A 17,533-nucleotide genomic window follows, 5' to 3' on the forward strand; every position below is an offset into this window, starting at 1 on the left:
CCTTTTCAACATCTGCCTTGGTTGCATTAGTATCATTATCCAATCTTTCATAACTCTGTTGCGCCTTTTCTGCCTCTCTACATTCTCTTTCAAATTTCCTTTTACTCTGTTAAGATAATCAAAATATCACACTAAGAAATAAAATTAGATTTTTCTCATAAAAAAATTTAAAATGTCACTGTATATTGTGTAGAATTGCACACTAGAAGTAAAATTTTTCTAAATTACAAAAGAAATTTTACTATTATAATCAATCTAGGAGCTTAAATATCAAACATTATAGATTGTGAAGGAAAAAATCACAGGCATGACTAGTTAATATACATCTCATCTTTTCTCAATAAGAAAAAAATCATGCACTTAAATATTTTTAATTATAGGCTCATCTTTAGCAAATTTTTTTGGTTTGGTGTTTTTTGCCTCTTTTGTATGTTTGTTTGGTTTAGCTGGTTGGTTTTAGAGCTTGCTTGTTTTTGATTTGTTTGGTTGGTATCTCAGTGTAGCTTAGATGTGGAAATATCCCTCCCAAGTGGTTTTATGTTCTTTCTTACAGGTATCCCAGGAAATACTATCAGCCCAGAATCAGGCTCTGTTAAAATTTTGTATTCAATTCAAATTCCTATGACTTTGTAAAAGCTAATCACAACTGAGCCATGTGATAAATTCCATATTTCCTTTCCTGCACACTTTTCAATCCTATACTTAATGGCTTAAAAAAAAATGTGCTCGGTTTCGATTCACGTTTCTCTTATTCAACCTTAGTTTCCCCAGTTCTTTAAATCTCCATTAATTCAAACACAATGAGAATTCTACCAATTTTATTTTCCTGATGAAATCTTTCCTAAAGGCTTTTGACCTGCTGAAATCTGGACTGGTTACCAAACTAGGTCTATTGTATAGAGGTCATCTTGAGATTTCCCTTCACCAGTTATCCTGGGGATTCCTTTCACTTCTCCCTTGATTAGAACTTCCCATATTTCCAAGTTCCAAGCCTCCCTCCCTGTTTTTGGTTCATTTCCTTATTTCACTGAAACACATTCGGCAGTAGCTTCCTAGAAGGTTTGTGGAAGATAATTTTTTTAAGCCTCGATGGCTGAAAAATGCCTTTAATATCACTTTTAATTGATAAAATCTGGCTGGGAATGAAATTCTTGAGTAGAAAATTATCTTCCTTCAGAAACGTAAAAAAGTACTACTCTACTCTTTTCTAGCTTCCTGATCCTTTGCATAAAACATGATTATTATCTGTTTTATTTTTCCTCTCTGGAAATGAGTAAGATCTTTTCCCTCTCATAACTGTTCTGAAATTTCATGAAGATATTGTTTGACTGTGAATCTACTGTGCTGAGCACCCTGAAAATTCTTTTCATCTAGAAACTCATGTGTTTCTGTTCTAGTGAAATTTTCTTGAATTATTTTTGTCTTTCCATTTTCTGTTTTCTTTTTTTTCTTAGGATGCTTATTATTTTGAAAATGAACCTATAGCATGAGTCCTCCTATATTCTTATATTTTCAATCTGTCATTTTGCCCTCTTTTCTGAAAGATTTCTTCAATTCTGTTGTTTCAAGTGAGTTTTTCATTTCTGCCATAAAAGTTCTCTTATGTTCTTTGTACATTCCTTTTAAATAGTATTTTGTTCCTTAGTTCATGGACACAATATCTTCTCTAATATTTTTGAAAATATTAGTAATAGTTTTGGGCATTTTATTTTTGGTTTTTGATTCCTATTTCCTTTCATAGTCACTGTTTCGAAGTTGCTTTTTTATCTGCAGATTATCTTTGGTGTTTACATTAGATGTTTTCTTTAAATGTCTAGGGATCCTTGCCTATCTGCTCTCATTTAAAAAGCCAAATGAAAGCTCTACAGATGGGGTCTTTTCCTCTAGCAGGCATGTCTGACCCTCAGCCCAACCAAACTCACAAATTTACTTAAAACCTTTTTTTGCTCATCAGTTTTCGTTAGTGTTTGTGTACAGACAATTCTTCTTCATTCAGTGTGGTCCTGAGATGCCAAAAGGTTGGACACCACTGCCTAGGGTGACATGGCTAGGCAGTTTTCTTGGAGAAACCCTGGTATCCATATCTACTGGGCCATATCCTCTCAAGCTGGTTAGATTCCCCAGACAAGATTCTTCCAATTTCTTGCCTGGAAAAGATACGTCTTGCTACCTATATTCTGAGAATTGCTCAGAAGAAAGCAGAGAATGTCAATATTTTCCATTTACCTAACCCCTTTATTAGAACCAGTTTTGAAGTCAATTTCTTGTCTTGAGGGCTATGAAACTATACAGACAGTGCAAATTTGAATTCCAAATCTAACTACAAGGAAGAAGGTTTAAATTTCTTATACGATATTTGTCTGCCTTCCTTTGACTTTCAGAAAGCAAGTTCCTCTAATTTTTCCCTTAGCTAGCAGGCAGAGTTCCACCTTTCATTAAAGGTTTAGTCCTTCAAAGTTTCAAATGTTATGCAGGAGTTTCAATTCCAACTCTCCCCAACATACAGAGCTAAAATCTAATCTGTTTCTGTATGAGAATTAATATACAAATCCTTAGCAAGGTCCTATAGCCTACCACACCCCAAAACCTCTGCCCCCATTTTTCAAATGTCACTGTATCATTCATACACCTATTGCTCTGGCTGCATTTTAGTTTACCCTTAGTTTCTAGCAGTTAGAGGTTTAAGATAAGCTCTGCTAAGAGCTTAAAAATCAGTAACAATATTTTAGCTATTACATCTGGGTATTTGTAGCCAGTGGCTTTTAAGTTAGCTCAGTTCACTATATACCTAGAATCAAACATAACTATAATTTCATCAAATACATATGCTCAGAAATGTTTTATCAATTCTTTAAATGTACTTACTATTTTAACTAGTATGAGCCATCAAATGAGGCATAATTTATTCAAAGTACATAAATCTGAATGTGAATAATATACAGAATGTCACTTTTCTAAGATTAGAATTACATTTCCACATTTAATTCTCTGAAACTCAGGTCAAAGCTGTTTTCAAATTGAGTAGCTATAGGCTATTAATTTTGGTTCAATTTGAGGCTACTTATATACAATAGTATTTTTATACTAGTTCTTATTATTGGTAGAAAAAACCTACCTAATAATTTCCTTGCAACAACAAAAGAATCACTAGTACAATATTTAACATACTCCTTCCCTGAGACATACTATATCTTTACATGACATAGGAATATACTCCGGAAAAGATCCTCCATTCTTTTTTCCTTTTTGTTTAAAGATTTCATTTATTTATTTTTAGGGAGAGGGGAAAAGAGGGAGAAAGACAGGGAGAGAGAAACATCAATCAGTCACCTCTTACACGCTGCTAAATGGGGACCTGGCCTGTAACCGAGACATGTGTCCTGACTGGGAATTGAACCAGCAACCTTTTGGTTTGCAGGCCGGTTCCCAATCCACTGAGCCACACCAGCCAGGACAAGGTCCTATTCTTCATCCTTTATTTGGCAGACAAATTAACAGCTACTTTTCCCCCATCCTTTCTTAAAGGAGCCCACCTTCCTGTATAAAGGCTAAAAATAGCCAATACTTGCTTCACCAGCCTCCCACAGCTAGAGTATAGTCAAGTTATCTAATCCTAGCAGAGACACCCATAAAGAAGTCTGCTGGGGACTTGTTTTCTGGAAAAGTTTTCCTTCCTTGATAAAAAGGGACAGTTGCAAAAGATATGCTCCCTTTTTCATGCTTCTACATGCAGCTGAACGAGGATGTGGTGTTTGGCTGCTTAAGTCAACTGACCATAAGGGACAATCCTCAGGAAAAAACCCAACATGGTCAAGACGGCAAAGTGAACATAAAGAAAAAAGCAGCAGCCTCTGTGACATCACTGAATTACTGACCACCTCTGAAACTGCTCCATTTTTTAGCCCTCTTCTTATAACTTATATGACCTATTTACTTGGAGCTGCCCAAACTGATAGACCTGGCTTCTCTGATGCTTCTATCCTCCTAATCAGATCATTCCTTCAAGATCTTCACACACCAGTCTCTCATGTATGTGGTGAATCGTAAATGCCTGTGCTGCCTGTTTTGTTTTTCCTGGGGTTAATAACTGTGTTTTAATATTTTTTCAATTTTCAATACTCTGTCACTAATTCAACTTGTCTCTTCCAGTTCTTTAAATCTCCTCCATTACTTTAACATGTTAAGAATTTTACAGTTTCATTTTCTTGATCAAGCAGGAAGACGTGTTACTAGGAAATGGGATCCTGCACATATTTCTACATAATGCACAGAAACTATACTTGTCTGCCTCCCTCACTAGATGCAGGCTCCATGAAAACAAGAACCATGTCACATATACTTTTGTACTCCCGGACCCAGTACATGTCAAGGGTGCCTTCAATAATGAATTGAGTTAAACTTACCTTATTTCATGATATTGTTAATGCCTTAAAAAAATCTCTCCTACTTTTTTTGATGTTTCTTTCTTATGGCTTAATAAATATCAACTGTTCTAAAGGCAAGTCAGCACATACTAACAGGAATGATTTGAGCCAACACCAGTTTTTAAAAGGACCAATGACTCATGAGTGTAGGAATCTATTTTTTTTTTGGTGCAAATGAAAACACAAACACTCACACATACTCACTGGGTGGTAGATACTAAGGATGCTAGTTAAGGCAATTTAAAATTTAATAAATGTACACACTCCCTAAAAGTCTTGCTGAAACCAATTAAAAAGAAGAGCAAAACAAAAATAAAGACAGACTATTAATATACCTAAGAATTCTCAATCAGCACTGTTGATTAGAATCTTACATCAATGACAGTTACATAGTAGAGATTTTTAGAAATTTAGAAATTTTATAGAATTTTTTAAAAAGGAAAAATGGCTCAAAACAGTACATATATCCATGAGTTATTTAAAAGTCCTTTTTAGAACAACCACAAACTAAATTGATTAATTTAACATGAAAAAATTCCCTCCAGCTTAATTTTCAAGGAATACAGTGCCCACCATAAAAATATGCAAGTAAAGAGTAAACTGCTTGCTAATCTGAGGGTTCAAAAAGAATATTAATCTTATACTACAGAACAGTATTTAATAGAGCATTTTAAGTAAAGGAGACAATGTTCCATGTAGAATCTTGTTCATCAAATAACTGTATGCCAGAACATTTTTTTTAAAAACCATATTAGCAAGTATCCTTGCAAAATTTTTAAAGAAAATATCATTATACTATTATAATTTTGTCCAACCTATGGAATATTTTATTTCCTACAAAGAGACGCTCTATGACCGGCAGCCTGGTACTAGGAACATTTACATTATTACAGAATCACTGAGCTAGAAGAAACATTTCATATAATCTAGTCCTCTCTTCATTTTTCATATATAAAAAATAAAGTCGCCCTGGCTGGCGTAGCTCAGTGGATTGAGCGCAGGCTGCCAACCGAAGTGTCACAGGTTCAATTCCCAGCCAGGGTACATTCCTGGGTTGCAGGCCATAACCCCCAGCAACCACACATTGATATCTCTCTCTCTCTCTCCCTCCCTCCCTCCCTCCCTCTCTCTCTCCCCCTCCCTCCCTTCTCTCTCTAAAAATAAATAAATAAAAACTATTAAAAAAATAGTTTTAAAAAAATAAAGTCAACAAAAATCAGGTGCAAAGTAAAAGACAGAACTAGAAATCTAAGTCCTTTCAGTATCACTCAACTGGTCTTCTAAGACATATATCACTGTTCCCTATTACTTCTACCCTCTACCAATATTTTACAGTACAATAACTAATACAAAGTCAAAAAGAATCTTCCTAAATTGCTTACAGATATCTGAATATTACAGAGTTGGTACAAGTACAGAATCCAAATGATCTCATTCTCTAGTTATACATGTCAAATTATAAATAATACACTAAGAAATATTAAGCTCAAATAGATAAAGTGTAAGAAAATGTAGGACTAAACAAGTCTACAAAATTTTATGTTAACCGTGAAAACTGTAACTCACATTATCCATCTGTTTCCAGCACATGTCGAGATACTGCTGAGCTTTTCGTCCCTCTTGAAGATGCTGAAGATCATAACAACGAAAAACACAGAAGAAACAAAACAAAGATCACATTTAAATAAAGCCTAAAGTCTCAGAAAGTTTTTCACTTTATTTCTTTCAAGATACTAATTATATAACTTTATCAAATTTAATTAAGAGATTTTAGTAAAGCAAAACTCTCTAAAATATATTTTATAGAATATTATTTGAATACTTTAAAAATAATCTTTAAGACACATACCATCTTTTATAAAATACATGACTATCTTGAATAGGGGTTGACAATCATTTTCTAAAAAAGATCACATAAATATTTTAGGCCTTGCAAGCCACGTGATCTCTGTTGCAAATATTCAAATATTCAACTCTGTAATGTAATGCAAGCAAAAGCAGCTAAAATCAAAACATAAATGAATGAGTGCAGCTCTGTTCTCAAAAAACTGAAATTTGAATTTCACATAATTTTCACATCATAAAATATCTTCTTTGGATTTCCACTTCAATTATCTAAAAATGTATAAACCAGTCTTAGCACATGAGAACTACAAAACAAAAACAGGCAGGAGACTAGATTTAGCCTGTATAGTTTACCAAAAGGATCACTAATTAACAAGAGTATCTAGCAGTAATTTTAGCTACAAGAAATACAGCAAAATAGAAAATCCATTTATATTGAATACACATTATTTTTAAAACATAATTACTTTGTGTGAAAATGTTTCATGTATCATTATAACTAAATAAAAATGATAATTACCATTTTTCTTTCTGTTTTCAGATCATGAGCATATCTCATTAATTCACCATAAACTCTGTGCGCCATTTCTTCTGCTACTACTTCTCGCTGTCCTGCATAGTCGTTTAACTCATTAAGGATGTTAAAAAAGGCTACACACGAGGTAAACCTGACAAAAACATATTTAAAAACAGTGAAATTTATTTTAATTTTCATTACAAATGTGTTTTGTGAAGTATAGATTGAGCCAGACACTTGACAAATTTTAACATACTCAACCTAAATCTTAGCTACTAGCTCTAAATTAACTTTATAAGGAAACAATCCTGCATTAAGTTCAAGTTGTAGATATTTGTGTATCTTCATGTAGTCTTAATTTATAAGTACAGGGATATTTGGGGCCAAAAAATAATAAGAATACTACCCGCAGGCTCTTAAGGCATACTGAAATCTCTTAAGTTTCCAATTGGCTGCCCTGAGCTTGGGAATGAACTTGGTTGGATTCCTAGACTTGGAAGCTGAACCTGTTGCAGAGATGATGTGCTTGTTTTCCAGGACAAAACTTGCCAATTATACCCCACAAATGCATCTTGATGGCTGACCTACAAAAAACTTTGCTATCAGCTCTGGACATAGCTGCCCACATCCTGAATGGAAGTGAAGGACCATTATGGTTGGCATCAGAGAGGGGGAAGAAGGGGCAAAAATAAGGGCAGATGTGTGTGCAGAGAAGGAGAGAAACAAAGAGAATCATTGTATTAAAACGTACAGATCTACTCTGAATATACTGCCTGAGCATACTTAAACAACTGAAGGCAAACAGCTCAGACAGGACTGCATTAACACCAAACGTGAGTATCCTAACAACTGACATTATACACAAAATTGTGTGGTTTAAGTCCAGTCTCTCTGTTTCTGCATTTTACAGCCACATATCCCTATTTAAGACTGTTACAAGCTCATAGGCAATTCCTAACCTTTTACTTCAAGGTTCTAAAATTACGCTCCTTTTCACTATCCCTTTAAACCAGGCAGCCAAATTATTTTACTATCTGGAAGAGTAAAAGCAGGAAGCCAACAAGCTGACAACTACAAAATAAAGTATGAAAAAAAATATTCTTTTCTTCTGGATACTAAATAACTCAGGTGGGGTCTTAGTCCACACCTTACTTGGAAATCCATAGATCAACTATTCTAGAAAACTATTATCAAGTTTCAGTATTAAAGTATTCATTCATACAAGAATAAAAATAATAGCTCCCTCTTTCATAAACACTGACTTTTTTATTAAGACAAACTTTTTAGATTTTTTTAAGGTTTTATTTTTATTTGTTTGTTTGTTTTTAGAAAAGGGGAAAGGAGAAAGAGGGGGGAGAAACATCAATGTGTGGTTGCCTCTCAGGTGGCCCCCACTGGGGACCTGTCCTGCAACCCAGGCATGTGCCCTGACTGGGAATCGAACCGGTGACCCTTTGGTTCACAGCCCACGCTCAATCCACTGAGCTACACCAGCCAGGTATTAAGACAAACTTTTAAAAAATCTTTATTAGTGTTGCAGGTTCAATTCCCAGTCAGGGTACATGCCTGGGTCTCAGGCCATGACCCCCAGCAACCGCACATTGATGTTTCTCTCTCTCTCTTTCTCCCTCCCTTCCCTCTCTAAAAATAAATAATAAAATCTTTTAAAAAAATCTTTATGAAAAACTAACAACAGAATTATTTACTAAACAAAAATTTTTAAAAAATTTAATATGCAATAATAAACGGGTATGTAATTTACCTTGGCTCTTCATCCTTGGAGGAACGTTTGGGACAGTACTTCTTAACCAAATTTCTATAGAAAAAATTTTTTTTAAAATTTGTAAGAAATACTGTTGTTGAAATTGAATATTCTAAAACTTTACAATTTCATTAAATTAAGAATTTAATTATATAAAACAAGAGCAATATGATCATCTACTACCATTAACATAATATATGTTCATTACTTACATTTTTAAAAAACACTGACACCAAAGAAAACAGTCTAAAGTCATCAAAAATTCAAATCAAGGTTTGAATAGCTAAATTATATCTACAAATGCCTGCTTTTGCATTTTTAATATAGTATGCTTACTAGGTGAAATAAATCTCAGACTGGCTTGTCTTAAATACAAGGTGGGACAAAAGCAGGTTTACAGTTTACAGTAGAAAGAAATGTTATTTTTTGTTTTTATTATATAAGTATAATCATAACAATATGGTTGATCATGCTATCAAATTTAAAAGGAGGTAATTGGTTTTTTTCCTGCTTAGCAGAGGAACATACTTGCACTGCAGGCAGAGGAAAAGGAAAAGGAAAAGGGGAAGGAAGAAAAGGAGGGAAGAAGGAAGAGAGGGAGGGAGGGAAGGAAGGATATTCACAAAAATTTGCCAATCATCCTATACTTTGTCAAGTTTCTCCCACCATAAGGTGTTAAAGTCCTATGGATTCTACTTCCTAATTAATTCTTTTTAAAACTTTTCATGATAATTTTTATAAATAAAAAGGGGAAAAAGTACACAAGAAGAAGCCCCATCTTCATACTTTTTTACTGCTTTGGATCCAGATGTGTGAGGACAGGATAACTGAAGCTAATGCAACATCTTCCAATCATGAATGGGAAGACCAAGAAATTCACAAGAATGCTTACAGCCACTAAGCTCTAGAATCCTGTTTCCAAATTTCTTGTATGAGGACTCTTACTTGAAGGTCAGTGCTCCTATAGAACAGCTAAACAAAAATATACAATAGAAAACTGTAGCAAAAACTGGGATTCTGAATAAACTTCTACAATCAAGATACACATGTAAATAGGAGTCAACATATATGAGGACAATTTAAAAAAAAACAAAACTACTAGTGACCCTGAGAATGAATGTACCTGTTCAGAAGGACTCCTGGTGGCTTTCTGAGCTCAAATTTAGAAACGGATCCTAGCAGCCATTGCTAAACAGGGGCTTCTCATGAAAGCTGAACTTCAGGAAGAAGACTGCACTGGGTTCCTGCTGGCTGAGCCAACCCTTATAAAGGAGTTCCCAGAATCCTATTTCAACCAAAGCATTGAGACTTTCCCCATTCAGCAACAGATATACATCTTCAGTGACCAGAGAGGTTCTATTCCAACCAATCAAAACAGTGCGCTTTCTGGACCAAACTGTGAGAATTTGGAGTCCTCACTGGCATGAAAACGAATGAATCAGAGACCAGGACCAATAAAAATCAATCCCAATATTTGTGTTGTAATTCTTGGGAAGACATATTCTCTTTCTGCTGAAGTTAAATTAATAGGCATAATCCTAGCCACCACGTGGGAAAAGGCCACTTCAAAATTTAATCAACAGAAAGGAAAGCAAACCAAGAAAAAAACTTTCTTCCTCTTAAATTTTAAAAAAATATTTCATATATTTATTTTTAGAGAGGGGGACAGGAGGGAGAAGAGAGAGAGAAACATCAATATGTGGTTGCCTCTCGTGTGCCCCCTACTGGGGGCCTGGCCCACAAGCCAGGCACATGTCCTAACTGGGAATCAAACTGGTGACCCTTTGGTTTGCAGGCCAGCACTCAATCCACTGAGCCACACCAGATAGGGCTCTCAACACTTTAATACCCAGATCCCTGGACTTAATAGTCACACAAGCCAATAAATTTCTTTGCTTAAACCAATCGGAGTTGAGATTCTGACCCTTGAAAAAATCATGACTACCATAGAGATTAACCAAAAGTCATAAAATAGCTTAAATATGACATAAACAATACTAATTTTAACTCTAGCTTCTAGGAGGAAGAACACATATATTGCAAAAGAAAAAAAAAGAAAGTAATTTTACCTTTACCTTTTGAACATGTGGTTAGTCCTTGGCAATTTTTTAAAAACACTCTTGCCTGTCTTTATGTGAAAGTCACCTAGCTATTAATAACTCCTCACAAATCCAAAGTCTCCAGAGCCCTCAGAAACCATACACAAGCCACTAAAGAGTCCACCCAAGCCAATCCTGACATTAGAAAACTACAGCACATTCTAAAATGTTCTTCTGGTATTCCACCAAATCAAAACTTCTATCCTAGAAAAACATATGTTCTGAAAAAAAGGTACAACAAATTATTAATTAGTAATTATTTCTAGGGAGAGAATCTGGGAAGGGACTTGAATTTAAACAACCTGGCCGGGTAGCTCACTTGATTGGAGTGTTGCTCTGTACACCAGAGGGTTAGGTTCCATCCCTAGTTGGGGATTTTAAGAGGGGCAACTGATTGATGTTTCTCTCTCACATCAGTGTTTATCATGTTTATCTTGCACTCTCCCTCCCCAACCCTTCATCTCTTTCTCTAAAATCAAAGATATCCTCAGTGAGGATTGAATAATTTCTAAAAAAAGAATGCTTTAAACTGTTACAATGATCATACAAGGTCTGCCCAGAAAAAGTCCAGCCATTGTTAATATAACAAGAATAGTTTGCACAACATCAATGCAACCTGGCAGCCAAGGAGAGTGGACTGGAATACACATGCGTGAACAATGACAACTGCACTGTACTACTACTAGTCAGTAGGGGAGGTAAACTCCATTGAGTGAGCATGTGTACTGTGTGGTTGTCACAGTCAAAATGACTGAGTGAACAGAGCAATGGATCTACATCAAATTTTGCATTAAGTTTGAACAGTGCTCAACAAAAACCATTCAGATGACTCAGAAGGCCATAGCTATGGGCACCTGGTGCCCATTGGCAGCTTCACCACAACAATGTCCCTGCTCATGCATCATGTCTCATGCAGTTTTTTGGTGAAACATCAAATCATCCAGGTGACTCAGCCCTGCTACCACCCAGATTTGGAGCCCTGAGACTTCCGGCTTTTCCCAAAACTAGAATCACCTTTGAAAGGGAAGAGATTTCAGCCACTGATCAGATTCAGGAGAATAAAACAAGATAGCTGATGGCAACTGGGAGAATTGTGTGTGGTCCCAAAGTGCCTACCTTAAAGGGAACTGAGGCACCATGTACAGTGTTTCTTGTATCTTCTTTATAAATGCCTCTATTTTTCATATCACATGGCTGGATACCCCATCTGGACAGATCTCATATACTCTTTTAGTATTGGGGGGCAAAAGGGGTTGATAAAAGATGATAAAAACAAAAAGAATTTATCTCCTCAAAGCAGCCAATCTCAGTTGAGCCTTCTAAAAAAAATCTAAAGTCATCTAAAATTCATATCAAGGTTTGAATGGCTAATTCACCCACAAATCCCTGCTTTGTATTTTTAACATAATATGCTTAATAGGTCAAATAAATCACAGATTGGCTTGTCTCAAATACAGGGTTCAGCAAAAGTAGGTTTACAGTTGTGAGTACATGAAATAGTTTAATCTTATATTATTATTTATTAATTATTGTTACTATAATACAAACAACCATAAGCCTACTTTTGCCCCACCCTGTATGTAAGTGTAAATCATTTAGGTTCCTCCAGAACTAAAAATATGTTAGACAATTCATCTCTCTTAAAAAAAACCTGTCCTTAGTATTATTTCCCCTAGGCTATTCTTTTTTCAAAATCTTTTCCTCTCTACTAAGTCCAAAGGCTCAAGTAACCAATTATATTAGCAGTTTGTATGTAAAATGTGCTTTTTAATAGAGTGTTATAAATCAGGAATTGAAACAAAGTTTTATACACATACAATGTACATATTGTAGAAATTACAATAGATGTCATAGATATACTGGTACTTTATTTTTATTTACTTTTTTTTTTAAATCCTCACCCAAGAACATTTTTTTCATTGTTTTTAGAGAGAGGGAGGGGGCTAGAAAGGGAGAGACAGTAACACTGATGGGAGAGAGAAACATCAATTTGTTGCCTCCTATATGTGCCCCAACCAGGGAACTGCAACCTAGGTATGTGCCCTGACGGGGAATCAAACCCACAACCTTTCAGTTACAGGATGACACTCAAACCAACTGAGTAACACTGGCCAGGGAATGTTGGTGCTTTATTTTGATGTGTGTGTTTCATCCATGTTTTCTAAGTATCTTAGGATCATGCACTCTGAACACGAAAAGTTAACACTGCATCTTAAGTGGTCTGAGAGGCTTCTAAATGTAATGAGCTTCTCCAAAGACTACAGTATTCTACATATACAACTACCCTAATTGTATGTGTGATATTAAATATACCATACACTTAATTTACATTTAAATTGTTGATTTTAATGTTTCATTCATTCTAGTTTTGTCACATTTATATTTTTTTATTTTTTACTGTTCAATTACAGTAGTCCCCATTTTCCCCCCATTACTCTCCCCACCCCCATCTCCCACATTCAATCCTCCCCCATCCCATTGTCTTTGCCCATGGGTTATACTTATTTTTGGTTTTAGTGAAATTATTCAATATAAAATATTTCCAAAAACTTAAAATTTTAATTCACTTTTATTAAAACTGCATTTTTACAGTTAAATAATAGAGTATACTATCTCAAAATATTTTAAAGGCTGAAAATCACCTCTATATATTTTTAACCTGTCATCATTTGAGGAGCTCTGAGTTCTAATTACTGTTCAACAGGTGATCAATATCATATTTATTTGTAAAATGGAATACAAATCACACTATTTCTTCTGGCAAAAGGGTAATATTAAATACCTAAGACTGAATATTATCCCTTTTCTTAAGTGCCCTCCCTATATATAACAGTTAACAGGAATTGCCAGATTAATACAAATGGTCTTATTTGTGGGGCTCAGTTAAGTGATCCAGAAGTAGAAAACAATCTAGCTGGGGCAAAGAGTTTTCTTCCTGGAATTTTTAAGTCTTTGGACCCAATACAGCTTTGAGGCCAGTATGAAAGCTGAATCTGAGACATAAATCTGGCACTGTTGGTGACTGTTTTTCAGCCATATGAAGAAAGCAGCCTGCACTGAAAGAACAAAGCCAATCCACAAAAAGAAGTCAAAAGAGAAAGACAACAGCAAAGGGCTCTGTGTTTCAGACACTGACTTTTCTCCCAGTGACCCAGATGCATCAATGCCTCAGGCTTTCCAGCAGCATAACTATTCAACTTCTTAAACTCAATTAAAAATCAAATCCATAAAAAAAATTTAACACATAAATTTCTCTTGCTAATAAATTTCCCACTATATTTAAACTACCTCAAAATGGGTTTTTAATCACTTACAGCCATGGACCTTTTCTCATATAGTGGAAAATTAAATGTAGAAGATATCCACATACAGGCACCACTCCCCACTCATAGACTCCACACCCCACTCCACTCTGACATGGCAAAAATGTCCAGCCCTACCAAGTGTCACATCAAGTCTCTGACTGCTGTTTTCCAGAACTATGCTGAAAAGGATGGTAATAGCTGCAAACTCTCCAAGACTGAGTTCCTAACCTTCACAAATACAGACCTGGCTGCCTTCACAAAGAACCAGAAGAACCTGTGTCCTGGATAGCATGCTGAAGAAATTGGACTTCAACTGTGATAGGCAGCTATATTTGCAAGAATTTCTTAATCTTACTAGCAGCATGGCAATACTCTCCATGACTCCTTTACCAGTTCCCAGAAGTATACCTGAGGAGCTCTTGGAGCTGACCTCCAGACCCAACCCTTTTCCTTCCAGCCTCCTGATCATCATCATCTCAGACCATGCAAAACCTGAGCCTAGCACACCCACCACCCCATGCAGAACCCTTGTGCTGGTAGTAATAAAACATTATTGTTTTATAAACACACACATGCAAGCTATCTACATACAAGAGAATGAAGTTGCACCCTTCCTTATCTTACACCACATACAAAGGTTAACTTAAAACATAAGAATTAATACTATAAAAACTCTTAAAAGAAAACAAGGGAAAAGCTTTATGACATATAGGATTTGTTGACAATTTCTTGAATACGACACCAAGAGCACAGGCAACAAAAGGAAAACTAAATAAATTAGACATCAAAATTTAAAACTTTTGAGTATCATAGTCCACAATTAACAGAATGACAAGGCAAGCAATCAAATGGGAGAATGGATTTGCAAATCACACATACGATAAGGGGTAAAAATCTGAAATATATATAGAACACCTAAAACTCAATAACAAGAAAACAAATAACCTGATTAAAAAACAGTGACTTTGAGTAGCATTTCTCCAAAGATATACAATAGGCAAACAATCTATCCAAAGTGCAGTCATTGTTAATATAACAAGAACAGTTTGCACAACACTGATGTAATGTGGCGGCCAAGGAGGTTGGACATGCGTGGACAATGATGACTTCATTGTTGTAGTCAGTGGGGGCGTAGATGCAATTGAGTGAGCACGTGTGCTGTGTGGCCATCACATTCACAATGACTGACTCAGTACAGCAACGAATCTGCATCAAATTTTACATTAAGCTTGAACATTCCTCTGCAGAAACTATTCAGATGATTCAGAAGGCCAGAGCTATGGGCAACTGGTGACTGGCAGTTTCATCATGACAACGCACCTGCTCATGCATCATGTCTTGTGCAGAGATTTTTGGTGAAACATCAAATCACCCAGGTGATTCAGCCCCCTACAGCCCACATTTGGTACCCTGTGACTTCTGGCTTTTCCCAAAACTAGAATCACCTTTGAAAGGGAAGAGATTTCAGACCATTGAGGAGATTCAGAAAAATATGACAGAGCAGCTGATGGTGATTGGGAGAACTGTGTGAGGTCCCAACGTGCCTACTTTGAAGGGAACTGAAGCGATGTTCTTGCCCTATGTACAATGTATCTTATATTTTCTATCTTCTTCAATAAATATCTCTATTTTTCATATTAAATGGCTGGATACCTCCTGCACAGACCTTGTATGAAAAAAATTATTCAATATCACTAATATTTAAAAAAATGCAAATCAGAACCACAATGAGATCTCTTACACCCATCAGGATGGCTACTACTAAAATAAAACAGAAAATGAGTGTTGGCAGGGATGTGGAAAAATTGGAATCCTTGTATATTACTGATAAGAATGTGAAACAGCTCAGCCACTGCAGAAAACAGTATCTACCGGTAGTTCTCCAAAAAATTACAATATAATTTACCATATGGTCCAACAAGTCCTCTTCTAGGTATAGACCCAAAAGGGTTGAAAGCAGATACTCAAACAGATATTTGTACACTCATATTCACAGCATCATTATCCACAACTGCCAAAAGGCAGAAAAAAACAAATGTCCATCAACAAACGAAAAGCGGTATATAGATTCAATGGAATGAAATGGAAGGAGACTCTAACACATGTCCCAACATGGATAAACTCTTACATTATTCTGCTTGGTGAAATAAGCCATCACACACACACAAAAAAAGATGTAAGATTTCACTTATAAGGTATAAGCTAGAGTAGACAAATTCTTAGAAGCACAAAGTAGAATTTCTGGGGGCTGGAGGAAGGGCAAAATGGCAGGTTGTTATTTAACAGGTACAGAGTTCCAGTTTTTCTCCAAGGTGAATTAAGTTCTAGAGATTGGCTGCATAACAGTATAAATACACTTACCATGGCTGAAATGTACACTTAAAAATGATTTTAGGTAAAGTCAGTGTTAAGTCTATTTTACCACAATTTAAAAAAATTGTATGTTAAAAAAAGAGATTACCACAGATGATATTAGAACAAATTCAGAATATTATATTTGTTTTCTAAAAGGACATAGTTCATCCTCAATTATACTTCTACCAGTGGCAGATGCTGAAATAGATAGATGATAAGAAGAAATGATAAGAAGAGAGCCTAGAGAAAGAAAACTAACAAATTTCTGTGAACATGAAGGTAAACAAAGTTACTATTATATTTCTTAAATGCCAGTTTCTAGTTTTGCCTTACCTTTAGCATATCAAAGGTACAATGTACCTAAAATGTACATGGGACAATGCATGTATAAGTATCAGCTTCCTAGTCTATAAACAAAGAATATATGAAATATGAATAACAATTTGTTTTCTAGGCAAATGCAGATCTTTCAGGAGAATATTTTCAGATATGTTCAAAATAGGAAACAAATTTTGTTCTGTAAGTTAACTTGTTTTCTTTCTAAATACCAGAATCTTAAAAGAGAATTATATAATACCTTCATAGTCCTAGATTCAAATAAGCATCTGTATCTGTCTGATTTGCCCATTATTTTACATATAAGATGATGAAATAAACATTTTATCTCACTTTACTAAATGCTATACAATTCAAATACCTGCAAAAATAAGTAATTTGGAAATAAAAACATCCAAAGCTTTATGAAAGGGCTAAGAAATTAACTAAGTGATCTATACAGCCAACACCATTTAACAACCAAATCACTTTTTTAGCTGTTTTTTTTATTTTATTTTAATCGTTGTTCATGTACAATTTTCTGTCCTTTACTCCCATCCCAGCCCACCCATCCTTCCCTCCCCACCTGCCTCCCATTTTATCTGTTTAAACAATATGGTTTTAAGTCCTTTTCACTGGAAAGCTCATTATCAAAATATTTAACATAACTGGGAAGAAATCATTTTCTATAACAAGGGGGAGAAGGGGAAGGGACAAGCAAAAGAACATGAACAGAGGACTCATGGGCAAGGACAACGTGGGTGAACTGACTGTAGGAGTCATGGGAGGGAGGTAGGGGAGAGCAGTGGAAAAAAGGCGGGACAACTGTAACTGAAGAACAATAAATAAAAAAGAAAAATCATTTTCTTTCTTACGACTTTATATTTTACTTATTAGGTTCTGCTTCATCA

The 17,533-nt window shown here is 35.4% G+C and overlaps 1 protein-coding gene across 3 annotated transcripts in view; it reads right to left on the bottom strand.

Annotated features, from left to right (window-relative positions):
• The window catches only part of FNBP1L (formin binding protein 1 like), a 116,714-nt gene that overhangs the window by 26,135 nt on the left and 73,046 nt on the right, over positions 1-17,533 (bottom strand). For all 3 annotated transcript variants that reach the window (XM_045847020.1, XM_045847022.1, XM_045847021.1), the window contains exons 3-6: positions 8,549-8,602; positions 6,790-6,937; positions 5,991-6,053; positions 2-106 (exon numbers count right to left, since the gene is read on the bottom strand). In XM_045847020.1, coding sequence (XP_045702976.1) covers positions 2-106; positions 5,991-6,053; positions 6,790-6,937; positions 8,549-8,602 — 370 coding nt within the window. The remainder of the gene's footprint in view (position 1; positions 107-5,990; positions 6,054-6,789; positions 6,938-8,548; positions 8,603-17,533) is intronic.

The sequence above is a fragment of the Phyllostomus hastatus genome, unplaced genomic scaffold (genome assembly GCF_019186645.2).
Source record: "Phyllostomus hastatus isolate PE091 unplaced genomic scaffold, TTU_PhHast_1.1 phas_contig_524, whole genome shotgun sequence".
In the NCBI taxonomy this organism is placed as follows: Eukaryota; Metazoa; Chordata; class Mammalia; order Chiroptera; family Phyllostomidae; genus Phyllostomus; species Phyllostomus hastatus.